Source organism: Rattus norvegicus, chromosome 9, assembly GCF_036323735.1.
Source record: "Rattus norvegicus strain BN/NHsdMcwi chromosome 9, GRCr8, whole genome shotgun sequence".
NCBI classification, from domain to species: domain Eukaryota; kingdom Metazoa; phylum Chordata; class Mammalia; order Rodentia; family Muridae; genus Rattus; species Rattus norvegicus.
In genome coordinates, this window is record NC_086027.1 from 67,978,055 (window position 1) to 68,004,952 (window position 26,898).

Below are 26,898 nucleotides of genomic sequence, written 5' to 3' on the forward strand. Positions count from 1 at the left end.
CACTGAGGCCCACTGAGGCCCGACCAGGCAGTCCAGGTAGGGAAAAGGGGTGGGACAGCTGCAGTAAAGGAAGTAGGTGTTGACAAAGGCTTTCCTAGTGCACCTTACATTTACACTCAGCGTCTGAAACAAGGAGACATATGTACATTTGTAAGACAACAATTTTATAGCATTCTACTAAAATATTTTCTCAGCCTTTTACATGTCTATTGAATTTATATTCATAATTGTTAGTACATTTTTAGCAGAATCACACACTAATGCAGGGGATTAATTTGTACTATTGACAGTTTGCTTTTCTTTCAAAGGATTTCCCCCTTAATTGGTCAGCACACACAGAGGAAGAACACTTAATATATTTAGACACGTTTCTACTTAGAGGCATTTGAATAACTTTGAATTTATTGGTATTTAGGAGATTTTAAAAATAACTGTTTTGGGTTTTCCTGTCTGAAGCTTGCTGTGGGAAGACTGATTTAGCTTCTGTTGGATCTTGCCTTTGAAAGCCACCTTTTCACTTCCACTCTCAGGAGCCCAAACTAGCCCTCTTCCTTTCAGTTGATACCTCATTCTGTTGGAGAGACACCTAAATTCCTCCTCCTTATTCTCTCAGGATTTATGGGTAAACGTCTCAACTTTACCTCTTGTAGAGATGGGTTTATTTTTAAAATGCTTGGATGTTTGGGCATTAGTTCTTCATCCGATGAAAAAATTACACTTTTCCTGTCTTCATGTGGCCTGTCTTCTAGTTCAGAAGTGTTTGGCACACGTGGCATTTCATCCTCTTCTATTATCTGCAGGGTATGAATGGGGGGCAGCGTGACATCTTCCGGCGGTGTTGAGTCACCACTTTTGGGTAAAGAGAACTCTGAATAATTTTGGTCCAACAGCTTTAAAACTGGTATGACCCGGCCTTCCTTATCACTGTAATCCACTAACTAAAACAAAACAAAACAAAACAGAATAAACATAATTAATCATTATTCACTAGTGAGTTTCAAAATCAATAAATCAATTATGTCTGTCCTTTACATATTGATATTTGTAAGTCATTACATTCCTCAAGAAGCCGTTGGGAAATCTTATACTTGGCCTGAGCGTAGATCATTATCTGAAATGTGATAAAGCAACTGTTCACGAAGCCATGGCCGCATATGTCTGAAGTGCGTAAACTGGCGACCAGCTAAGGAAATCTGGGGGCCGATGTCTTATTGTCACGTTATCACTGATGCTATGAAACAAGGGAAGCTTTAGTGCCAAAATACCACAATTACATCATAAAATAAAGGAAATGTGATAGTGAAGAAAAGGAGAATAAAGGCTGGCTTCTTAAGTGAAGTGTACTCTGTGTTCTACCGTCTCCATCTGACTTGGGGAAAACAGTGCATCTCACGCTTGCCAGTCAGAGACCCAATATGGAAACAATTAAGTAGCATCAGAAAGCAGAAACAAATCCTTTACCGATCTACATGGCGATTTATTCCTTAATAGAATGAAAAATTACGTTTAGATAATTCCATTTTCACTGACTTCTATCATTAAATGTATATTGTTAGATTCTCATTCTAATGAGCAATTCTAGTGAAAGTAAAAACAGGCTTAAGTCATCTGCTCCTCAGGTCTTAAGTAAAATCTCACGGGCTTTCTCCTTTTCTAAATGTTACTGTTTTGTGCTCAAGTCTGTTTCCATAGGGCAATTTATTTTGAAACTAATAGTATAGATATTGTCATAACAAAAATAACTGAATAACTTTAGGGATACATTTTAAGGTTTACCTATAACTGTTCTACTTATATTCCATCTCTTCATAGATTGATGACTATTAGAAATTCCCTTTTGGCTCAGAGTGGTTAAGAACACCAACTGCTCTTCCAGAGGTCCTGAGTTCAATTCCCAGCAACCACATGGTGGCTCACAACCATCTACAACTCCAGCTCCCAGAAAGATCCAGCGCCTTCTTTTTCCTCTGTGGGAACCAGTCATGAATATGCACGCCCGGGCCATCCATGTAAAACACAGAACATAAAAGAAGAAATTCTCTTACCTCGTTTGAAATAGCTTCAGATTTTCTGTAATGAATATCTGTTTAAAAAAATTACAAGTTCTCTGTTTTATTTAAATAATATTGCATTACTTACATGTATATACACTGATGAACTATGACTATAATTTTTCTCCCTTCAAAAAAAGGACAACTTACAGCAGCTATTCAAACATGAGCACTGCCTTAGTGAAAACATGGTGACAAGCCTCTGGGAAGAAGAAGGGGTGTAGAAAAAGAATGGAGCATGTGGGAATTGATGTTGAGCCTTAATATTTTCCCCCAAGTCCCTGAGCCATTTTATATCCCACCAACAATGTACAAGGTTTTCCATTTCCCCACAGCCTGGTCAACACTTGTTATCTTTTCACTTTTTGGTATATGATCAGGTATATGGTATTATGGTTTTTGTGAGCATTTTGTCTAAGCTCTGCCCCACAGTTACTTGGCAACAGCCAGGTGTACCTGACTCACTATAAAAGGGGATGCTTGCCTCCTCCTCACTCTCTTACTCTTGCTTTCCTGCTCCTACTCTGTCCTCTCACCCCTCCCCCTCTCCCCCCAAGAGCTAATGGCCTACCTCTACCCCCCCTCCTCTCTCCTCTCTCTCTCTCTCTCTCTCTCTCTCTCTCTCTCTCTCTCTCTCTCTCTCTCTCTCTCTCTCTCTCTGTCTATACTACCTTCTCAACTGCCCTCCCCATGCCCTGAATAAACTCTATGCTATACAGTCATGTGGCTGGTCCCTCAGGGGGAAGGGATGCCTCAGCATGGGCCCGCGGAGGGGCCATCATACATCTACTAAACATATTCCTTCTCCCTTTATCTTTTATAAACACAAGTTTTGATTTACACTGAACTGGTGATTAGTGATTTTGAACATTTGTTTTCTTTTTTATAGAGATTTGTATACAAATCTGAGCCATTTTTAATCAGGTTATTTACATTGACTTGTTTTTGTTGTTAGTGAACTGAAAAATGGGTATTAGCCACTTACCATGCATGCTTTGCAGACCTTCTGTCCATTCTGTGCTTGCCTTTTTACTCACTGTCTGCTGTCAGGGGCTCTTTAGCTGGATATAGTCCAGCTGTTTTTGTGTTTGGACTTGTGCTTTCACTGTCTCATTAAAGGAATTATCACCTGCACCAACATCATTGAACTCTTCTCATATATTGCCCGCAAATCTTATAGTTTCAAGACTCATGTTTTAAATTTTTAATTCTCTTTAACTCACTTTCTTTTTGTAGCTAGCTCATGGGGAGAATGAAGTGGGTTTTTTACATGATTCTGTATTGTGCAGCTTTGTCAGATTTATTAGTTCTAATATGTTTTTCTTGTAGAGCTTTAGGGGGTTGCACATATAAGATCATGCCCTGTGCTGTCAAACTGCCTTCTACATATCTGTGTCTGTCCCCACTGATGACTGCTGCTGTCAACCTTGGTAGGAGAAGCTCCTTTTTTGCAGCATTCAGCAGTCGGTGCAGAAGCTCAGAACTGGTCACAGCACTCAGGATTGCTTCATACTCAGCCCTGAGCAGGACATGCAAATCACACCGTCAAGGCTCGTGGAGGTGTGAGACACCGAGTAGAAAGACTCTCAGAAGATGAGGAGGAGTATCATGAAATGCACATTCTGGACAGGGTGTGTCCATTGCACCCATGAAATCATAGTAGCTACCTACACACAACCTGTGCAAAATCAAGCCAGCCAACTCACCAGCATGAGTAGAGGGGCTCTGATGAGGCTCTACCCTAGCTGAGGAGCCGTTGATACTGATTTTTCTGTGGGTTGTTCCAGTGGGTGGTGCTGTACACACATGCACACAGGCAGCACTCACGGGCTCAGGGGTTATTAAAAAGAAACAATGACATCAAGTTGGAAAGGAAAGTGTTGGGGATCCAGAGAGGGATGAAGGGAGCACTTAGATGGGAAATTATCAAAAGATAGAGAGATTCTAAAAATGCCAGGTCATGTCCGGTAAAAATAAAGTGGTGCCATCTTCCTTTCTGAGCTAGATGGCAGTGATATCCTTTTCCTGACTGATCGCTCTCTTAGGATTTCCAGTACTGTGCTCAATACAACAATCAGGGAAGGACATCCTTGCCTTGCTCCAAGATTAGAGAAAAACTATACATTAAAAATTGGAAGAGGAGTCAGGCATAGTGGCACATGAGAGGTGGAGGCTGGGGGACTGCTTTGAGTTTAAGGCCAGCTAGCATGGTCTACATAGTGGGTTTTTTCTTTCTTTTTTAGATGGTCACCCCCCCCAGAGCTGGGGACTGAACTCAGGGCCCTGCGCTTGCTAAGCAAGTGCTCTACCACTGAGCTAAATCCCCAACCTTTAGATGTTTTTTTAATGTGAATGAGTGTCTTCCTGCGTATATATCTGTACATTGTGTGTGTGCCTTTTCCTTGGGGAGGTCAGAAGAGGATGTTAGATTCCCTGGAACTGGAGTTACAGATGGTTGTGAGCCACCAGGTGGGTGCTGAGAACTGGACCTGGGTCCCCGGCAAGAGCAACAAAAACTCAAACTTCTGAACCATCTCTCCAGCCACACTTTTATTTTTTCCTAGTCTAGCTCAATTTGTCAATTTTATTTACATTTTTTAAACTTAGCTTCATTGATTTTTTTCAATTCTCTAATTGAAAAAAAAATCTATGATCTTTATTACCTCTGACTTTGAAGTTAGCTCCTGTTCTAGTTCTTAGTGGCATGAAGTTAAGTTGTTTAATTTTAGGTCTTTTCCAAAAAAGCATTCTTTACTTTTAATATTCTTTACTTCTTTACTTTTAATTATGCGCGCAAGTGCGTGCGTGTGTGCGTGTGTGTGTGTGTGTGTGTGTGTGTGTGTGTGTGTGTGTGTGTACGTACTCATGTATTCTGGTGACTATGGAAACTAGAGGCACTGGATTTCCCAGCAGCTGGAGTTACAGGCAGTGGTGAACTGTCTGACACCGAATTCTGCAAGAGCATCAGGCACTGGGAGTTATGGAGCCCCAGATCTTTTTTCTACAGGAACCTTTATTGCCATAAAAACCTGACGTCTTAATGTCAATGTCCCTTTCAGCATTGCTTTTGCTTCAGTGAATGTATTTAGGGTGTTTTCTAATTCTTCCTTGCATTGAGCCAGTGTTTTACTGGTTGTTAAAAATAAAAATTAAATTCCTACATAGTGAGAATTTTCATTTTCTTCGCTGACAGTTCTAACTTCACTCCATTGTAATTGAAAAGGTATTTGGTACGACATAAATCACTCTCAATTTGTTGGCTTGTTTAGTGATATCTACTTTGGAGAATATTCGACGAACTCCTGAGGAGAACAGATAGTCTATGCTGTTCTCTCTCTCTCTCTCTCTCTCTCTCTATATATATATATATATATATATATATATCTCCACACACACGCACACACATATACACACACACACATGCATATACATTTGGACTATAGTTAAGTGAATTTACAGTGCTATGAAATTCTCTTTTTAATTTCTGTCTTGTACTATTAATTATAGAAAGTGCCCTTTCCCATTATTTTTGTATTGTTACCTGATTCCCTTTTATCCTCGCTTGCATATTGTTAAGTTCTCTGACACTGGTTGCATATATTTACAATTATTTCTTTTTGATATGTTGACCCCTTTGTCATCATATAATGGACTTATTAGTCTCCTTTAAAGTTTTGACTAGTGTTTTTATGATACAAGCACAGCCACCCCAGTCTCTTTTAGCTTCTACTTGTGTGGATTTGGACTCATGTTGTCAGGTAGGAAGGTAAGCACCGTTATTGGAGACCTATCTTGATGGGCCCATTTTCCTTGTTACTTTGTGTTGATATTTTCACATAAGAGAAAACAGCCATTTCTTTCTCTTGTTAAAGCATTGTACAGCAAACCTTCACCAGGCTGACTGATTAGAGATTCTGGGGCCTCTTAAAACTTTCATTCAAGTTCAAATTATCTTTGTTCTCAATGATTATTAGTGTTAGATCACCAATGCACCTAGACAAGCAAGACAAGAGTCAGTGCCTCAGCCTGTCTGTGGGGAGAATCAGAATGTTGGCTTCCAACTCCTGATTCCTCTTGCCCTAGCCACTTAAGTGACTATATTACAGGCATGCACAACCATACATGGTACATTTTTTATTCTTAGTGTGTCTCAAACATCTAGAGTATGCTAAGTCTTAACAGTGTTCTGATACAAGCAAGACAGAAGGCCATGTCTTAGGATGTACTGAGAAAAATAAAAATATTAGCTTATAGCTTATGCTCTTAGTTCTTGACCTCCACAGTGGTGCCTTAAGTATTCCTAGGAGCTAAAATAGAGCAGGTTTTGTGCTCACTCAGCATTTGGGAGCCTGTCAGTCAGTTTTTGGATTTCTTGTAAAAAGGAATTGATTTATAAATTGTTGGAATTGGAGTATCTTTAGAGGGCCAGAAAGGTCTCAGAGTTCATGTCTTGGTGACATTCTTCCCTCAACTCATTTTTCCTAGCTGTGGTATGTCAGCTATAAAAGAAATAAGAACCGATTGTTTTATGGATATGGTGCATAAGAAGGAAATAGCAATATGGTTAAAACTTAAGCTCTAGGGTCAAACTGACTAAGCTCAAAGTCAGCTCTTATCAGTTAATGACTGAATTCTAGTTAGTTGGCTATTTAATCTGCTTAATTCTCAGCTTACTTGTCTTTAAAAACATGGATAGGAAAGTACCCAGAATACATGTATGTGCTGGGACACTGGAGGCCTCAGAAATACCCAAAAAAATCAAGTCATTAGCTGACCCACAAAAAACAAAAACAAAAACAAAAACAAAAAACAAAAACAAAAACAAAAACAAAAAACAAAAACAAAAACAAAAAACAAACCACTGGAGAAGCAGAACTCATAGGGGGGGTGTTACTTCTTCCAGTATGTGATACTAAAGAGGGCATCTGTGGTGAGACTGCACTTAAAGCATGGGTGTTGGAGCTCTGCAGAGCCTTGGCTGGGTGCTTGCCTGGCATATGTGAGGTCCTAGGTTTGATCTTTAGCAACAAAACAATAAAAACAGCACCAAAAAGAAGCTTGTATATTTCATATAGATTGAAGATACAACAGCTCCACTCTAGTAAGTTAGTATAGGAGACAGAAATATGAGCGCGAGCACGCGCGCACACACACACACACACACACACACACACACACACACATGTGGCTGATGTTGCTGGGGAAATAGCATGGAAAGGCAATTAAGTTACAACAAAAACCTTGCAATAATAAATTATATCACAAATAAAGCTTTAAAGATGTGAAAGCGTGTGTTTAACACGCAGTAGTGTGCACACTTTACTTGCTTTCTACAGAGATTGGAGAGAGATGTGTAGGAGACTGGGTGAACACTATTTTTCATTAATTAAATCTCTTACTGATACCTTAGGGTAAGTTCTCAAATTAGACACTAATTGGATTTCCTCTGCTATAGTTTCTCTTTCTCTCTTCCTTGTTCTGTCTTTGACTCTCTCTTACACGTACACACACACACACACACACACACACACACACACACCTCAATAGTTCTGTAACTCAAATGCTTAACAAAAATGTCTTTATAAATATCACAGCTAATATTTAAATTTTTCTATATTTAAAGAAGCAAAGAACCATTAAAATTTTTTTTAACTCCTGAGGTGGGAGGAATGACTGAGCAGTAAGAGGGTCCATGTCCCAGCATGAACATGGTGGCTCACGCCACCTGTAACTCTCTGCCTAGAGGAAGTGATACTCTCTGATGGCCTCTGAGGATGTCAGGAATACAGATGATACACAGGCATTTACACAGATAAAACATCCATACACAGAAAATAAGTAGCAATTTTAAAAGTTAAAAAAAAAAACTCTTGATAGGGACCAAGGCTTTTCTTAGAGATTATTACAGAATACAAATATAATTGGTACAATAGTAAAATGTATGTATCATCTGAGATGAAAGTGAAATTAATTTAGAGTAATTAAGTAACGTTTATAATACACCACCTTGCTTTAGTTAACTTAATAATAAACATAGAGGGGCTGGGGATTTAGCTCAGTGGTAGAGCGCTTGCCTAGGAAGCGCAAGGCCCTGGGTTCGGTCCCCAGCTCCGAAAAAAAGAACCAAAAAAATAATAATAAACATAGAAATTAACTTGATTTTACCATGTGTCGTTCTTTCAAGCTCTTCTAATACACTAGAATTTGATCCAGACGGCTCAACACTTCCCTAGACACACGAAGGAAGAAAGAAGGAAAGAAAGCATGTTGGGTAGAATACTTAAAGACCTAAAATATTTTTTCTGCTTTCATATGTATTTTACAGAGGACAAGAAAGAGAAGGAGTAGCTACTCTAGAAGGCAGCAGCCTAAGCACAGGGACCAACATCACTGAGATGACAGAATGAGAACAAAGATCTCAAAGCATGATGCTAGCTGTGTAACTCAGGCAGGAGGACGGCAAGAAGCACATTTGTGTTGGAGTACGTTATGGCCTGTGTCTTTAAAATTATGTATATCTTTATAAAACTCCAAGGAAATTTGTAATGCACGATGACATTGAATCTTTTTTATATAGACACCGTTAATAATAAGAGCACAAATCCACAATCTCTCTAATGACTAGTTTCTCCTAAAATATTAACTCTATATTTGTAAATAACAGTTAATTCAACCTCTAACAGTACACTGCTGCCCAATTCTTACAGAGATATTGTAAAACATAATATCAACACAGTATGACTAGCATTTCAAGATCGTGATCTTAGTAAATCTTTTATCTGAGATAGATATCCTTTATTTCTTGATCAAAATGTATACATTACATATCTAAACTTCAAATGAAATATTACTATCAAAATGCATTTAAAGACCATTGCAGCTAAACAAGACAAAAGTACAATTTTAAAAAATTGTCCAAAGGTTTGAATATTTATCCAAAGAAGATATACAAATAGAGAATGTATGAAAAAATTTTCACATCATCCATCATTAGAGAAATGAAAACAAAAATTAATGAATCAGGACTTTGAATTCTTAGGTTTGTTGGGAACATTGGGACCTGCAATCACAATATGGAACCCAACAAGAGGTCAAGATTCAAAACCACTACACACTTTCTTATTGCAATGAAAGATGACAAGTTTGCTTGTACAAATAATTTGGCAATTCTTCAAAACTTTCACTGGGAATTACCATGTAATTACCTTCTGTTCCTGGGCATTCACGCAGGAAAATTAAAAACATATGTTCACACACAAAAGTATACAAGAAAGCCAAGCACGTTGGCCCACATCTGTAATCTCAGCACTGGGAAGGCTGAGGCAGGAGGATTTTGAGGTTGTCAGCAAGTTTAAGACTAGTCTACATAGTGAGACCCCCATCTCAAGAAGAACAATAGATGTCTGCTCATGAAAGCTCACTGCATCGCCCTTGACCGTAGCTCAATAGAATAAATAACCACAATGTGTGTCAGCAGATGGACACAGACAAATGCAGTGTATCCGTGCAACGGGGACACATCTAGAGACAAATGACATGCTGCCATGTGCTACAACTGGAAAACATTACGGCAAGAGAGCCACAGTAAGCCACAAAGAACCATGTGTTTATATGTGGTCCCACGTTTAGGAAATGTTGGGGACAGGCAAACGTATACAGAAGAATAACACAGACTGGCTGCCGCCGAGGGCTGCAAGGCACTTAGAGAACTGAGCAAGTTCTCACTCATGCTGTCCGGCTTCTTCTGACTCCATCATGAACATTTTCTAAAATTGATTGTGCTGATGGATCCGCAACTTGGTGGACAGGCTGAATGCCCCTGAAAGGCAGGCTTTAAATTGGCCAGTTAACTGAACCTTATAAACCATGAATAAACTTATGGAATGATACACTGTTAATATAGTAAAGTTATGAAGTATGAGTAGCATTTTATATAATGGTATTATAAGCAATAATCTGATCAAACACTTAATTATCAATGCATATCCCTACTAAGCATATGTATTGCATGCTACATATAAAAGAATGCATTTTGTCAATTACCTTAGAGTCTTTTTTTAACAGTTTTGGATTAATAAGATTTCTTAAATAATCTGCTTTTTCTATCCATGTATTCATACTTTTATATTCCTCTTTCATTCTTTCCAATCTAAACAAAAAAAGCAGTTAGAGATGAAACGAGTCAGTGACAGAAGAATGTGCGATAAAAGTCACAGAAAAATGACACAGTATGATCTGTTTACATAAAGTTCCAAAAGGGACACACCAAAAACATATTATCTAAGGATACAGTTAAAATAATTACAACAAAAATAAGGGTCATGGTTATGGGATGCAATCAGGGACAGAGGTACATCTCATAAAGGCACACAAATGTATTTCTAACATTGGTGATGAGGACGTATTTCTTATTAGGTAGTAACTATTATCATTAGTTAAGCTTTATAAACACATTCAGAAATTAGTCAATTATTATTCTTGGTGCTTATTCCTTCAGTATTCGAACTGCACCCCCTTTTCCCTCCCAGATCCCTCTCCCTCTACTTCCCAAGATTATTCTCTCCCCCCTTCTGAGTAGGACTGTAGTATCCACACTTTGGTGTGATCTTTCTTCTTGGGTTTCATATGGTCTGGGAGTTGTATTGTGGGTATTCTGAGATTCTTTTTGGCTAATATCTACTTATCAGTGAGTACCTTCCATGTGTGTTCTTTTGTGACTGGGTTATCTCACTCACAATATTTTCAAGTTCCATCCATTTGCCTCTGAATTTCATGAAGTTATAGTTTTTAATAGTTGAGTAGTATTCTGTGGTGGAGCAGGGACTGAAGGAAAGGCCATCCAGAGACTGCCTCACCTAGGGATCCATCCTATCTGCAACATTAAACCCAGACACTATTGCAGATGAGAAGTGCTTGCTGTCAGGAGCCTGGTATAGCTGTTCCCTGAGAGGCTCTGCCAGAACCTGACCAATACAGATGTGGATGCGTGCAGCCAACCATCAGACTGAGCGCAGGAACCCCAATGGAGAAGGTAGGACAAGGACTGAAAAAGCTGAAGGAGTTTGCAACCCCCTGGGAAGAACAACAATATTAACTAACCAGAACCCCCAAAGTTCCCAGGGACTGAACCACCATCCAAAGAGTACACATGGAGGGATCCATGGCTCCAGCTGCATATGTAGCAGAGGATGGCCTTATCGGGCATCACTGGGAGAGGAGCTCCTCGTTCCAGTGGCGGCTCAATGACCCAGGGTAGAGGAATGATAGGGTGCTAAGGCAGGAGTGAGTGGTTGGGTGGAGAAGCACCCTCATAGAGTCAGGAGGAGGGGGGGGGGGATAGAGTACTTGTGAAGGGGAAACTGGGAAAGGGAGTAACATTTGGAGTGTAAATAAATAAAGTAACCATTAAAAAATAAAGTGCTTATTTCAATTAGTCTGGGCTGCAATAACAGAGTGCTATATATTGGGTGGATTAAACAACAGACACTTATTTCTCATAATTCTCAAGGCTGTGTTGTCTAAGGTGCCAGTCCAGTTATATCCTGGCAAGGATCTTCCTGGCTTCAGGTGGTCCTCATATCCTCACAGAGGAAAGATGGACACCATGTCTTCTCCTCATTTTGTAACCTTTCTAAAGTTATCAATGCATTAGCATTAGGAGGGCTTTATCCTCAAACCTGATCTACCCCAGTTATTTCCCAAAAGTTCTACCTTTAAAATATATTGTTACATCAGAGGTTAAGATGTTAAGCTATTAACTGAGAAAGCTGGTGCTATAGCTCAATGGTAGAACATTTGCCTAGCATGCTTGAGAGCCTATGTTCACCCCCCAGCAACACAAATAACAGGAAGAATAGGGGTGGGGTGAAAACATCTGGTGGAGCATTTTATATTCAAACTTTTTGTCACTGAGTGTACAGATAATATCAACAAAAGACACTTTTCTCTTTAAAAACATTTCTTGTTTCTTTACTGTCATAATATACATTATAATGACAAACTGCCATGCTTGCTTAAGCTCACTGAGAAGGTGGGAAGTCTGGGAGTGACAGTGCCTGCAGGGGCAGCAAAATTTCAAAATCTTTTCAAATCCCTACAGAAACTAATAGAATACAAGTAGCAACTAAAAGCCATGGATGGCCTTTGTAACAAACCTTATAGTAAAGTATTTAAAACATCCTTTAAAACCAAAACCAGCATTGAGGGTGTTAAATATAAGAATGGAAGGAACACTGTATTTGACTGAAAATTTTCTTAGCTAATTTTCTCCTCAAAAATCTGAGTCTAAAAGATGAGGAGAGCGCCACCTCATGGGAGGACCAGCAGTCTCAACTAACCTGGACCCCAGAGATCTCTCAGACACCGAGTCACCAACCAGGCAGCACACACCAGCTGATGTGAGGCCCCCAACACATACACAGCAGAGGACTCCTGGGTCTGGCCCCAGTGAGAGAAGACACATCTAACCCTCGAGAGACTTGGGGCCCCAGGGAGTGGGGAAGTCCGAGGGAGTGGGGACATCCTCTTGGAGATGGGGGAGGAGTTATGGGATGAGAAACAGTCAGAGGGCAGACCAGGAGGGGGATAATGACTGGACTGTAAAAGCAGATTAAAGAGTTAAATAAATTTTAAAAACCAGATGAAATAAAAAAAAATATGAGTCTAGAATTCCTCATGTATTCATTCCCAAAGATGGCCATGAGGCTTGCCGTAGCCAATGGGACACCATTACTGTGACATTAAGGCAAGTATGAGGAGCACTGTGCACAGTGGTGTGTGCCCTCCTTCAATGCTGCCTTCAGAATGCTGCTCTGTAATGAAGCCAGGGCAGCCTACCAAAAGCCACGTGGAAACCTCAGGGCCCAGCTCACTGCTGGCCGCAAGTGACAGACGGATGAACAAAGACTTCTCGTGGTTCATCTATTCCTCCTCTCATCTGACTGTACAACCGAGCCCAGCCAATAAAAGTAAAGAACTTAGCCTACAAAATATGCAATATGCCTACATTTACTGTGATTTAATACAGTAATAGATAACTAGTACTATTGCATTTGAAGGATAATCAGAACCCAACCTTGAAAACCAAGTAACTGAAGGAGAGAAATGATCCTCTCTCCCTACAAGGAATGTAACACTGGGCAACCAAGGAGACTTACAAATTCACTCCATTTAATAAAAAAAATGGTAGAATTCGCATAACATTTTGATATTATATTCCCAGAAATACAGTATGGATGCTAACAAAAACCAACAAATTGAAAAACTGCCCAGGCAAACATCATGTGCCCCATAATAAGAGAACCCAGTTTCAGTCTCATGGAAGAAACCGTGCCTGATTGAAACAGTCTTGCACTGTGTCCAGTTTGGGTGCATGCCTATGGTAAAACACAGTCACTCTAAGAGTTTGCTTATCTATCTGCCAGTCCTTAAAGTTGGAGTCAACAAAATGCAAGGTCCTGCCCCCAGTGTCATCGTGATGTCTTCAACATAAGATGTGGATGTGGGAAGCTCACGTATCTTATCTGCAGCCACCATTGCTACTCAGAGTCTAGATCTGATAACTGCAAGCTGGCACTCCTGTAAGTCTGTCTCTAGTGTAGTTTTTTCACTTTTTGCTTGTGTGTGTGTGTTCTGTAATAAATGTTTCTCTCTCTCTCTCTCTCTCTCTCTCTCTCTCTCTGTGTGTGTGTGTGTGTGTGTGTGTGTGTGTGTGTGTGTTTAATATTACATCCTCCTGGGGGGAGGGTTGGGAGGGGAACACCCATAAGGAAGGGGAGGGGGGAGGGGGATGTTTGCCCGGAAACCGGGAAAGGGAATAACACTCGAAATGTATATAAGAAATACTCAAGTTAATAAAAAAAAAAAAAAAGAAAAAAAGAAAAACCAAAAAAAAAAAATATTACATCCTCCTGTATATAGTTTTTTACTTGGTGGAAGACACTATTTAAAATTTTGTAGAATTTGAGGCTCTTGTGTATATTTTCCTCTAGGAAAGGTACACATTTACCTCTGGCAGCCAGCTCTTTCTTCTAATGCCAGAATGAGGACCAGTGGTAGGCAATAGGCAGCTAGGGCATAGCATTTAAAGACAGAGTTATTCTGTCGTAACTTGTTGTTGACCCAGATAGAAGTCTGGGTATTTATGAAGTACACTGAACTCTGGCTTCTGTTTCCTCAGGACTGCATATCTATCTTAGCTCTGCTCAACTTCTTACCATCTTGGCTACCACCAAGTCCTTTGAAATTATGGCACAGAACAATGGACTCAACAGCCCTGGGTCTCTCTTGCTCATGGAATCTAGGATCAGTAAATATCCACTGCTTTTATAACATTGCTTTCGAACAAAATTTCAAAACATACTTCCTTCAGACTTTGTTGCTGTTGTACAATGAGGTGGTCTGAAATAACTTGGGAGGACTTATGTAGAAGTGAGTGTGTGCACATATGAGTGTGTGCATATATTGGTTTTCCACCACCCTAAGTTCATGAACATGAGCTGGATGACCAAAGAATACACCTCTGTCCTCTAATCTGACAGTCTGTCTATTTATCAAAGACTCATGAATATCTACAACATGTCAGGTGCTCTCTAAGTACCAAATACACAAAGTTTTCTCAAAGAACGCAAGAATCTAATAGTTGAAGACTAAAAGGTGTAAAGAAATACATATCAAGCCATAAATCATGAAATGCCTTCAGCCAGTGTCATGATGCTGGACATCATAGCCTCCAGAATTAGAACTAAACGTCTAAGGATTAAGGCCCATTGCCTATGTTGTTTTACAGAGGTCTGGACCACGTAGCAGTAAGATTAATGTGATTAAGGTATTAAAAGCCACAGCTGAATGTTGCAGAGTGGAAGGAACTATACAAATAAATGAAAATTCCATAACCAAGAAAGAAAGTAACTAAAACTCATTGGAATTAGTTCAACAGCAGATTAAAAAGAAAGAAAGATCCAGTGAGGTGGTGTGTGAGTTGGAAGGAAATACCCAGACTGACAGAAAACATGACAGGAAAGACAGCACACGAGACCACAGAACAGACGAGGGGAGGAGCAGCTGTCTTATGAATGGGTCTTCTTCACCTCTTTGGTCGTCACCTCTCTCCTTGCCATCATAAAGTACCCAGCTGCTGAGAACACATGAAGCAGTGTCACAGTGATATTCCCAGGCCACCAGAAAGCCCATGGTTCAACAGACGGGATTTGGAACACGGTAGACCAAGTGTGAGTAAATGAAATGTGTGTGCTTTACCTTTCCCGGGGCTTCTCTCGGAGTTTTTCAAGTTGCACCACAGTTGCCTGGCTGGTTTCAGGACCCCCAATGTTAACATTAAATTCTGGGGATAAGAATGCTGGATATTCCACTCGTTGCGGGGTAATAATATTTCTGAAAAAAGGGTAACAGAGTTAGATGCTGACACGATGTAAAAGCACATCCCTGTAATCAGTGTGGTAACAGTAGTTTGGATCCTTCTTCCTCTCACGCTAGCTCACCCGCCACCATGGGCCATCGAGAAGACTGGCTAAAGAAGCATCAGAACCCTGGCAGAAGTGCTCATCCTGTCAAAATTGTGGGCAGTAGGGACAGAAGAGGGGCGACCCAAAGCAATGAGAAAAGCATTTGAGCCCAGGCCTTTAGTAACCATTTACAGCCAAATCGCCTTCAGAGTCCCTCATTCTCTTAAACAACTAATCCTATGGACTAGATTGTGTGCCATACGGTATTAATATATCTGTCTACATAGATTGTTTTATCCCACTGTAACAGTAAACCCACAGGAGAAAAATTATGGAATCCTTTTCTGAAGGGGACAGGGAAACTATGTAAAGACAGAATAAATCTTAAAAGAAGGAGGGGGGATTTATTGAATCCACTTGACATGCAAGAAAGCCAGTAGTAAAGAGATCCCTTACACATCTAACAGCTAGCAAGTGCCTTTTGACCAGTCTTCGCTATATACAATAATGAACACCTTAAGTTCAAAGTATTTCCAAAATAGAACACAAACTTCTCCATTCCCTGAACATGCTCTTCCCCATATTCCCTGCCTCAGGGATTAGAAGCACCACATAGGCACCCAGTGGTCATATATGTCAGCTACCATTGTCACTTCCCTTTTCTCTGTCACTGTCCATCTCTGATCTAGTGTTGAGATTCCAAAATCTCAACAACTATGATTAAACATCCTAAATATTTCACAAATTAATGTAGTCATCGGTACCACTGAATTAGTCAGGGATGTCTAATGAAATAGATTAAAATATATATAAATAGATTGTCATATTATATAGGTTCCCATGAACTTGTAGAAGTTTGAGATCTGCAGGGTGAGTCTTCTGGCTGGTGACCCGGGTCTGCCAATGGTATAACTGAGGCAACGGCACAATTCCTGTTCAAAGTAGACAGGCTCAAGAACAAGGGAGCAGATTGGTATAAGCTGGCATTTCAGATTGAAGGTGCTTAGACAGGAGCGATTTCCTTACTGGGGAGAGGTTAGTCTTCCTGCTGTATTAGCAGATTAGATGAGGTTGCCCACACTAATATCTGCTTTACTTATACTTATTTAAATATGAATCTCATCAAAAACTTCTCCTTGAATGATGACCAAAATCTTGTCACTTTGTGGCCAGCCAAGTTGACACATGAATTACTATTAATGTGCTTGCTGTCAACCTAGCATCTATATCCATCCCTTCAATCATCCTGAACCTCCAAATGAGGATGATCACATGATCACAGTTCCACCTGACCTGATACAACTGTCCTTTGCCAACAGACCAGGAGAGGAAGTAAAGTTTGAGTGATGTTTTCTCCTCTTCTCAGCACCTCAGAACTTCAATATTGTGATTATGATATAGGGATAAGAGGAGGGAAACAAAGCTACTTACATCTATGTATAGATACATACAAACACACTCATAAGGCAACTTGGGCGGGAATGCACGCAGCTAGCATACCCTTGCTTCTGTAACTCACACGTCACAGTCTATGCCTCTTTATTCTTCCACTGTCTATTCTACCCTTCCTCTGCTTTAGTAATCTCTGTAGCTGTGCCTTACCTAGTGGTATGATCAAGACTTCCATCCTTCTGGGCCATTAATAGTCCTGTGCAGATTAAGGTGTACTTTTCTATTAAATTTTTATTTAGGACCAGTGAAGTGACTCAGCAGGTAAGGGTATTGCTGTCAAAACTGAACCCAAGTTCCATCCCAGCATCAAAGGAAGAAGGCAGGACCAGTTTCCACAAGCTGTCATCTGGCCTCCACACGACACACTGTATGCTCCTACTCCAAGTAATTTTTTTCTTTAATGTTTAAAAATGTTTCGCTTGTACTTGTCTTTTGCATGCATGCCTGTCAGGCTACCATGTGCGTGCAGTGCCCATGGAAGCCAAAAGAGCCTCTGGAACTGGAGTTGCAGATGGTTGTGAACCATCATGTGGGTGCTAGGAACTGAACACTGGTCCACTTGAAGAGCAGTCAGTGCTGTTCAACACTGAGTATTTTTCTATGCCCACAAATAATTTCGTAATGCAAAACCCCCCTAAACCACAGAGTGTGGGGATATGAAGAGAAGCTCCAGAGAGTCTGGTGTATCTCAGGCACAGCCTTCCCTTGCCCATTGTGAGACAGGCCTTCACACTTTCTTCTGCAGTTGGGAACTGCTGTTTACCAGTGCAGTGACCCCTCCTTTACCTGTTGATTCTGGCTCATATGGAGCCCAGAAGCTGTGCAGCAGCCTTAACTTCTAGTTCAGTGCAATCTCTCAGTGGAAGCATTTCCTTTTTTTTTTTTTTTTTTTGGAAATAACTCGAGGCCTACAGAAGATAAGGTTACAAGACCAGGAGAGAATGCTTTGCTCATGAATTGTCAGGAGCAATGGGGAGTGGCAGTTTCACTTCCACACCGTGATTCATGGACCACTTCATGTTGGCTACAGGAGACCAGGCACAGGCATTGGCGACAGATACTGGCGATTCAGAGTACAGAATGCCACCTGGAGAACCAGGTGCCAAGCCTGCAGGTGTTGATGGCGAGTGACTGACATATGGGAAAGGCCATACAACAGTTTTGTTGAGCCAGTTGTTTCAGGATAGCAGGGAACATGGAATACTATATTTTAAACTACAGTTCATTTGTTAATAACTTAAAATATTTTTGTGTTGGGAGATATGGAGTGTATGGGGATGTGTGTACATAAATGAACAGTGAATGTACCAGGTACATGCATGAGGAAATCAAAAGACTGAAGGCATCTTATTCTATAATTCTCTTCTTTAGTCCCTTGGAACACGGTCTTGCACAAACTTCTGGGATATGCCAATCTCTGTCCCTCAAAGCTGGGGATATAGACACCTGCAGCCATGAATGGCTTTGTGTATGGATGCGGAGATCTGAATGCAACTTGCAGAGCATCTCCCCAGCCCCACTAGTAGCATTTATAAACAGAGTTTTGCTCTGTTTTTACAGTCAATTTGGAGCTAGGAGTTGGAGTGAGTGGTGTTAGGTAGGCTAATGCTGATGTCCTACAGAGCAGAAACTGGCAACCACTACACATGTGGATCTTAGAGACCCTCCTTTTTATCCAATAAGAAGGATCTTGCTGGCCAGTTTCCTCATTAAGTCACCTCTTCACTCACCAAGAAGGTTCCCCTCTCCTCAGTATCTCTCCCATCTTTTTGTTTGTTTGTTTTTCACAGGATTTCATATAACCATGCCCCCTAAACTCCCCATCTAGCTGTCTCTATCTCCCAAGTGCTGGGGTTACAGACACGAGCCGTCACACCGGGCTCTTTCTCAATTATTAAGCAAAGGAATTCAGTGCTCCCTTTAGCTTAGGGGCTGGCCCATCTCAGCCATGTTCTCAGGGTCTGTCTCTTAAATAACTAATATGCTCCATCCTACCTTTAAAATGCTACGTGATCTTGATACGGTCATGAAACTTACGTGACAGGGTCTGTTCTCTCTGGAGGAGGTGTAATTTTCATAAACATAGATGGTTCAATGACTTTCTGAAGAGGTTTTAACTGAATTTAAAAAAAATGTAAGTTCAGTTAGTTATAATTCACTGTAATAGAACTAACAACAACACCCGCTCCCGAAGGCCTGTACAGTTCTTAGGTGACGAACACAAGGAGAGGAGTGAAGACAGACTTAGTTTTTTGGGTACTAAATATCTGCCAGGCATCATATACCTTTAACTTTCTCAAGTGCTTTTGATCAAACTATGAACTAAGTGTGCACATTTTACAGATTACACTGAAGATCTGTGATTCACTCAGAGTTCCACAGGGGTGTGCCTGGGTGACGCCGTGGAGCGTCTTGAGTGCCACTTTTCTGGCTCCTGGATGGCCGTCTTCTCACGCCAACACAGTGCGGGAAGGAGGCCTATCACTGCGGGGCTGCGCTGCCCTTTCATTGCACAGCCAGTTCTTTCTACACAGTTCCTTTGCTCTGTGCTTACAGGAAGGTCCACCTACATAAAACAACACTTGCCCCGTTTTATCAGAAAATAAGCTGTCACATTCTCCATGTGTGCACAAGAATGTGTTCATTTGTATCCGAAGATATATGTGCATGTGTGTTCACATGTGTATTGCTGCATGTGTAGTCCAGAGGACAAGTTCAGACTTCATTACTCAAGCTTTCTCACTGGCCTGGAACTCATCCAGTAGGCTAGACTGGCTGGCCAGCAAGCCCCAGGGAGCTTCCTGCTTCTACTTCCCCGGTGCTGGGATTGAAACTCTGAAAATAACCTCTCCCATTAAGAATAGTTGCTCTGGGGCTGGAGAGATGGCTCAGCAGTTTGGAGCACTGACTGCTCTTCCACAGGTCCTGAGTTCAAATCCCAGCACCCACCTGGTGGCTCACAACCATCTGTAACAAGATTTGATGCCCTCTTCTGGTGTGTCTGAAGACAGCTACAGTGTGCTTATATATAATAAATAAATAAATCTTTTTAAAAAAGAATAGTTACTCTGATATGTTATGCTTATATTTGAACACAGACCTAGCTCTAAAGTTGATGCTCATGAGCTATGACTGCTAAATGTAACTTGCAGAAATAATGACAGTGGGAACTCTAATAATTCATCACAAAAGAGAATAAAAGGGTTAAGATAGTAGCTCAGTCAGCAAAGTGCTTCCCATGAGTTCAATACCAAGCAGTCACATAAAAAAGCCAGGCACCGGGGTTGGGGATTTAGCTCAGTGGTAGAAGGCCCTGGGTTCGGTCCTCAGCTCCAAGGGGGGAAAAAAAAAAAAAAGCCAGGCACGGTGGCGTTCACTTGTAATCCCAGTGCTGGGGAGAAAGAGGCAGGACAGTCTCTGGATATTCTAATTGGTGAGCCCCAGGTCCTGTGAGAGACCCTGTTTCAAGAATCAGTGTGAATGGGTCCTGAGGAATGGCACTCAAAGTTGGCCTCCCAGCCTCCACATACACGTGCTAATGTATACACATGTGCACTCTACCATCTATACATACACACAGAGAGAGAATAAAAGATCTAGGCAGGCCAGTGCACTGGCGCAGTAGCCTCAGCACTCACTCGGTAAGGCAGGGGACCATGAGTTTAACTCATGGACCACAGGTAGCTCAGGAGCAGCCTGAGCTATAGAAAGTCTCTATGTCTAAAAGCCATGTACTGGGCATGAGTAGAGAGAGCATGAGCCCACTGGGCTCAAGATTCTGTGTCAGCATCCCCAGCATTACAATAAATAAATTAGTGAAAACAGGCAAGGAAGAAAGGCTTGCTCTTTGAGGCTGTACATTTCCATTTCAAAATGTATTAACAACTATGATATGCTTCAGAAAATGTAAATATATTATAGGGATTTTAATTAACATAGGGTTAGACTTACTTAGTAAGATTGATCTTATTCTCAATAACTAATTGGAACTCACCCAAAGACTACTAAGGGAAAGTCTGAACCGGAAGGTTCTTCCCTATGCAGCAGCAGCATTAATGGAGTCAGGTAACACACGCCTGGTTCTGATAACAGTGTTTATAGTGGTGTGATTTTTCTAGGCTAGTTCTTTCTTCAGTCTGAATGCTAAAATCACAGGCACATGTCTGTGATCAATGACTCCATTTTATGAATATTTCTAGATGTAAAATTCCATACTCAGTGAAACACCCAAGATAACATTGCTTTAATAACAGAAACATATAGAAACAATTAAGAAGGAAGTCTTAAAATAAAGGCATTTTGAATAAAATACAATCATTTAAAATATAGAAGCAAGAGATGATAAAGTAATATTTTTTTCTGAAGAAAAGCCCTTATATCTCAAGATCAGAATACAAAGCATCATTTGTTTTTAAGTGATCCTTTTTTAAACACTTATGTATTTTTAGGGGGCGTTGCATGAGCCCTAGCATACAGGCAGAGCTCAGCAGGCAACTTTTGGAAGATCCTTCCACTATACGGACTCCTGGAAATGAACCAGGTCATCAGGTTCAGTAGAAAGAGCCTTTACGGGGTTGGGGATTTAGCTCAGTGGTAGAGCGCTTGCCTAGGAAGCTCAAGGCCCTGGGTTCGGTCCCCAGCTCCGAAAAATAGAAAAAAAAAAAAAAAGAAAGAAAGAGCCTTTACCCACAGGGCCATATGCCAGTCCTAGAAGTTTTTACTTTTAAATGTTGCCCAACTGGAAGAAAGTTAGAGGCTCAAATGATTTGATTGAGGAGCTAAAACAGAATACCGTTATTTAAAGGAGTGAACTAACCTGATGTGAAAATCCATAACCGAAGTTTCCATAGGAGAACATAAATTCCACTTCCACCCTGCAGATAGGCTAGACACAGGGAAATAATTTCATTGTTTGATTAGCATGATGTTCTTAGAGAAGTGACAGAAACCAATAATGCCATAAATCCGTATTTTTAGAAAAGCCCAGAATTAATCTTCTAGTTAAAAAAAAAACTAAAAGAATAAACCAAAGCTTTGTTTACACAAAGAACCCCAAAAGAAGATTCTGTTCAGTTCCCAGAAGGTTAAAGCCTCCCCCATTAAAATTAAATAATGCTAATGGTCAGATGTACAAATTTTAACTTAGAATCATTAGTAGGATTATATAGAACGTATTTTATATATGCATATGTTTCCAGTTATTCACTCACATGTCTTTCATCTCCACCCCAGATCAAATTTTTGAGACAAGCAATGTCACCTCTCAAACCCAGGCTGACCACACGCGAAGGGAAAGTCCCCATACTCAGGGACTTATCTGTTCCTCAATCCCGTCTGGCCAGGAGACAGTAGGAGTGTCTTTGATTGCTCAATTAATCAAATTGCTAACTTTAGGCACATTCAGAATTCGGAGACTTTCCAATAAGGCTGGAGAAAGCACTGAAAGCAGTGGAAATGTTACACTGTCTCATCCAGTGATGTCTAATCCTGTCACAATTTACTAAGAAGGTCAAAGTGTTACAAACATGTATATATGTATATACATAACAGTAAGAAAAGGAGGCCATGCATTTGAGAGAGAACAAGGGGGAACATAGGAGGCCATGCATTTGAGAGAGAACAAGGGGGAACATAGAAGGAGGGGATAATATTATAATTAATTTAAAAATATTATAAAGAACAAACATATAGAAAGTTAAATAGAGTCTGGAAAATTATACCAAATTTTACATAAAATAAGTAAAGAATTTATGAGCAAACAAATACTTTTACTAATTCAGACAGCTAAGGTTAGGGTAATGAAAAATTTAAAAGTTTAGGCTATGAACTATGAGAGTAAGTTCTATACGGTGTTAAAACATCACACATGCATAAATCTTAGGGAGGTTTGTAAAGCTCTTACGGTGTTTCTACGCATCATCTGCATTACTTCAGTAAAACAGCCTTTCTAGAAAAAAAATCTTAAATGTAGAATTATTCATGTATGTATCTGTAATTCATCTAAAGCATGCTGTAATTCAAAATCGGGCAGTAATTTTCAAAATATACATCAATTCAATAGCTAAAATACAAGTACAATATAATGTTAAGTAAATTAAAATCAATGTTCAGTAGAAGAAAATTCCATTGCAAATGACAGAAATGAATATAGATGCTAGCATTTACAGAGGCAGAAATGTCTCTGCTGGATTGACTTCCCTTCCTAGAAATCGACCTCCATTCTGGGTCTGAGGGTTCTATATGAATCTCCATGTCAAGCTCCTGGGTAGGTGGCAGACTTCTCACATCTCGAGGGCATGGACAGGCTTTGAAACCTTCCATCTGTGGTCATTTCTGCTGTCCTATGAGCTAGCTCACCCAGTCCAACATCCACGGTTGGCTCTTTTCCCTGAGCATTTATCCTACTCCCAACGTCACAGTTAGGAACCTTAACACTGCATGTTGAGTGCTTCGCTGAGCTTTCTTTTCAGTTCGTACCACCACCAAGCAGTGTGTCTCTTGTGGAACCCAGAGGCAAAGGGGCTTCTCCAGGGCCCACACACCAATCTTGTTCAGAAAGCAGTGCACACTCTGCCACACTACCCTTGACTGCTCCAAATTACATGATCTTGAATGGAAGCCTCATGCCATCTGATAATTCTAATATTTTTCATGTTTAGAATAAACTTTGTTTCCTATGCATGTGATAAACCCATCAGATATCAGGAGCCATGATGACAAACAGCGATTAGACACTGTGGTACCAAGAAAAAATGGTTTCTGTTTTACTTTTTGTCTTTTTGAGACTGTCTCATGGAGCCAGGAAAGAACTAGCTAGCCGAGGGTGAGCTTGAACCCTGTCTTGTCTGTACCCCCAAGTACTGGGATAAAAGGCATGGGTCCCTATGTAGCTGATATTTTTATATATACCTGTATTACTTCATAAAGATGTGATTCCGCATTGCCTAAGGGATAAGGAAGCTTTTCTGAATCTCCTGCATCTTGCATTAGTTCCAAGTAAATATAATTCCGCTCATCATCTTGACGTCTGGGAACCTCAATAGCAAAATATATGCGAAGTATTAAATTTTAAGTCTGAATTTCAGACATAATGTCCAAATAAATACATCCATAAGTTATAATACATCATGGGCATCTCAATTATTAGTTTTCATGTTATCTTTGTGATGTTTCAAGTTCATCATTCCACATACTCTCATATCAACAAAATGAGGACCTGCTTCTGTCTAATGCTAATTATGATCTTTTGAATCATCTATCATATTACATACACTGTCTTTTTAACTATTCATAAAGAGTTGCCCTTAACACACTACTGAGACTACATGGCAAGATGAAGTGATTCAGGGATCCTAAGAAGAAAGATCAATTCTGGAGGTATTGTAATATTGATTTCAAATTATCCTAACAGAGCCATAGTAACTAAACCAGCATGGCACTGGAACAAAGCAGGCACAGATCAATGGAAACAAATACAGGGTCAGACATAAGCCCACATAGGTACACCCACTTGATTTTCTACAGGCCCCAAAAATATACATTGTCTTTTCTCAAAAGACAGTTCACCAAGCAGGGCTAGAAAAACCCCAATACCCATATGTAGAAGAATGATCAAGATTCCTAATGCTCACTTTGTATAAATACAAATCCAGATTGAATGGAAGAGGTCAGCGTAAGAACTGACTCTTTAAAAGGGAGAGAGAAAACACTCTGGACACGTTCATGGGCAATGACCTTCTGAACAGAGCCTCTTAACAACTCAGGGAACAGCAACAAGCAGGAATGATTCAATTCAAAAAGCTTCTGCATGGCAAGGGGGGAAAGTTTCTTCTCCAGCTGTTCATCTAACAGGATATTAATATTCAGAGTATGTAAACACCTCAGAAGACTAAACACTGAACAAGTCAATAAACCAATCAATAGGTGTCAGATGAGCTGAATAGATCCATTTCAAATGAGTAAGTACAAATAGCCAATAAGTGCATGAAGAAATGCTCAACTGTTTTCCGCATGGGAGAACTACAAATCAAGACGACGTAGATTCAGCCTGGCCCTAATCAGGCAGAATATCCAGAAAACAGAGGCAGAGGCTCGAGAGGATGCAGGGCAAGGCTTTACACTGCTGGTAGGAATGGGGAACCAGGAGAAAGTTCCTTAAGACCCGAAAACCTGCCCCTAGAGGAGGCCTTGCAGATGTGACTGCTGTGTCACTTGTGTGTCAGTAAGTGGCAGAGGGGAAAGAGGCTATTTCTACACCCAGTGTTCTGACCTATGGACATCTGAATGATTAGTAGACTAACACTCCCTGAAAAAAGCAAGCCAGAGATGGCCACCGCTCTGGTGCCAGGCAGGCCTGGACAGCCTCCCAGGACAGGAAACAAATGAAGACTAGAATTCTACCTGGGACTACAGACCCCAATCAAGGGTGAGCCCAGGATAGAGGGCTATTTGGATAGGCAGGCAGAAGAGATCCTGAAATGACCCCCAGACTCCTGGGTAGGGAGCTCGCCTGTCTGGCACTTCCCACACCTGAGAGGTGAGAGCAGACCATGCTTGAGGTGACTCCTGCCTGCTTCATAATGCAGGAGCCAGGCACAACACTCCCAAGAGCACTCCTGAGATAACCCAGGTACTCAGACCCTGGGCACCACTGAAAGGAGCAGAGAAGTAAGTGGTGGAGAAGTGGAGGAGATGGAAGAGAAACAGAGGCTGTGGCACAACAGAGAGAGGCAGGACTGGAGACTCATGAGGAACAGCCTGATGTGAGTAGCTGGGGATGCCACCTGGGAACACGGTGGGGTCCTGGCCTGTGCTATGACTGTGTCTGGCTAGGGCCTGAGAGCAGGAGAGCTGACCCCACACAATCCGGGAATTGCAGGTTAGCCAGCCACAAGGATACAAGCAGGCATGGGAGAGCCGGCCCTACCATTCGTCTCCCTGTGTGGTGTGGACAAGAAAGAGAGAGCCTCCCCCCCTCTTGTCCTCTCCACCTTTGGCAGGCAGCAGACCTGGCCAGAGGGTCATGAAAGAAGAGCCCTGTCCCTCACCAGCTGCAACTCTTAGAAGCCAAGGTCCTGCGCCTCACCTGGGCAGTAAAATAGAGCTGGCCGTGATGGTTGTGAGTGAGCTAGTCCAGAGGGCATGAGTGTGAGAGAGCCAGCCTGTGTCTCCTGTGTGGTGGCACCAGCAAAGGAGAAATCCCCTCCCTATCCTTTTGCCCTATCAGAGGCTGAGAGAAGAGTTGGCCCAGATGGGGTCATGAGAGCAGGCGAGCTGGCCCTGCCCCCACGTGCTGCAGCACTCAGGGAGGGTAGGTCCTGCACCTCACCTGGGCAGCGCAATAGAAATGACTCTGATAGTGGTGGTACAGGTGAGCCAGTCAGGAGGGTGTGAGCACGGGAAGATATGAGACATCTACTCCTACCAGAGGGTGATATAGACCCTGAAATGGCTACCTCCTGTAGCCAGACCGAACTCCCTGAGGAGGGAGGGGGACATCAATCCACCCACAAAACCTTCAACCCAAGATGTGAAGGGATAAAGATGGAGAGGTGATTGAGGGAACAGCCAACCAATGACTGCCCCAACTTGAGACCCAACCCATGTGAGAGAACCAACCTTTGATGCTGTTACTGGCACTCTGCTATGGCTGTATACAAGAACCTAGCATGACTGTCTCCTGAGAGGCTTCATCCAGCAGCAGATGAAGGCAGATAGACTCACGGCCAGACATTAAGTGGAGCTTGGAGTCTTGTGAAAGAATTGGAGGAAGAAGGGAACAAGCTAGAGGGGTCAAGGGCACAACAAGAAAACCTACAGAGTCAACTAACCTGGGGATATGGGGGCTCACAGAACCACCAACCAGAAAGCCTGCAGGCTCTGGGCCTAGCTCCCTCCACATTTGTAGCAAAGATGCTGCTTGATCTCCATGG

The 26,898-nt window shown here is 41.3% G+C and overlaps 1 protein-coding gene, 1 long non-coding RNA gene and 1 other non-coding gene across 10 annotated transcripts in view; 2 read left to right on the forward strand and 1 right to left on the reverse strand.

Moving 5' to 3' along the window:
- LOC120094795 (uncharacterized) overlaps positions 1 to 2,143 on the forward strand; it is a 34,483-nt gene extending 32,340 nt beyond the window's left edge. For all 4 annotated transcript variants that reach the window (XR_005489493.2, XR_005489494.2, XR_005489495.2 and 1 more), the window contains one exon: positions 1,813 to 2,143. This is a non-coding gene — a long non-coding RNA (uncharacterized LOC120094795). The remainder of the gene's footprint in view (positions 1 to 1,812) is intronic.
- Positions 1 to 26,898, reverse strand: part of C2cd6 (C2 calcium dependent domain containing 6) — a 95,925-nt gene that overhangs the window by 48,986 nt on the left and 20,041 nt on the right. For 3 of the 5 annotated variants that reach the window (NM_001409059.1, XM_039084095.2, XM_017596604.3), the window contains exons 5-13: positions 23,876 to 24,001; positions 22,869 to 22,913; positions 21,783 to 21,851; positions 19,004 to 19,083; positions 15,309 to 15,443; positions 10,095 to 10,200; positions 8,217 to 8,280; positions 2,046 to 2,083; positions 642 to 938 (exon numbers count right to left, since the gene is read on the reverse strand). In NM_001409059.1, coding sequence (NP_001395988.1) covers positions 642 to 938; positions 2,046 to 2,083; positions 8,217 to 8,280; positions 10,095 to 10,200; positions 15,309 to 15,443; positions 19,004 to 19,083; positions 21,783 to 21,851; positions 22,869 to 22,913; positions 23,876 to 24,001 — 960 coding nt within the window. Of the gene's footprint in view, positions 1 to 380; positions 939 to 2,045; positions 2,084 to 8,216; positions 8,281 to 10,094; positions 10,201 to 15,308; positions 15,444 to 19,003; positions 19,084 to 21,782; positions 21,852 to 22,868; positions 22,914 to 23,875; positions 24,002 to 26,898 lie in introns of those variants that run through there. The other 2 variants (NM_001024363.1, XM_039084092.2) reach the window with 2 other exon arrangements.
- On the forward strand, positions 25,135 to 25,269 carry LOC120094911 (small nucleolar RNA SNORA17). Its single transcript, XR_005489601.1, has one exon. It is a non-coding gene; the product is annotated as a small nucleolar RNA SNORA17 (small nucleolar RNA).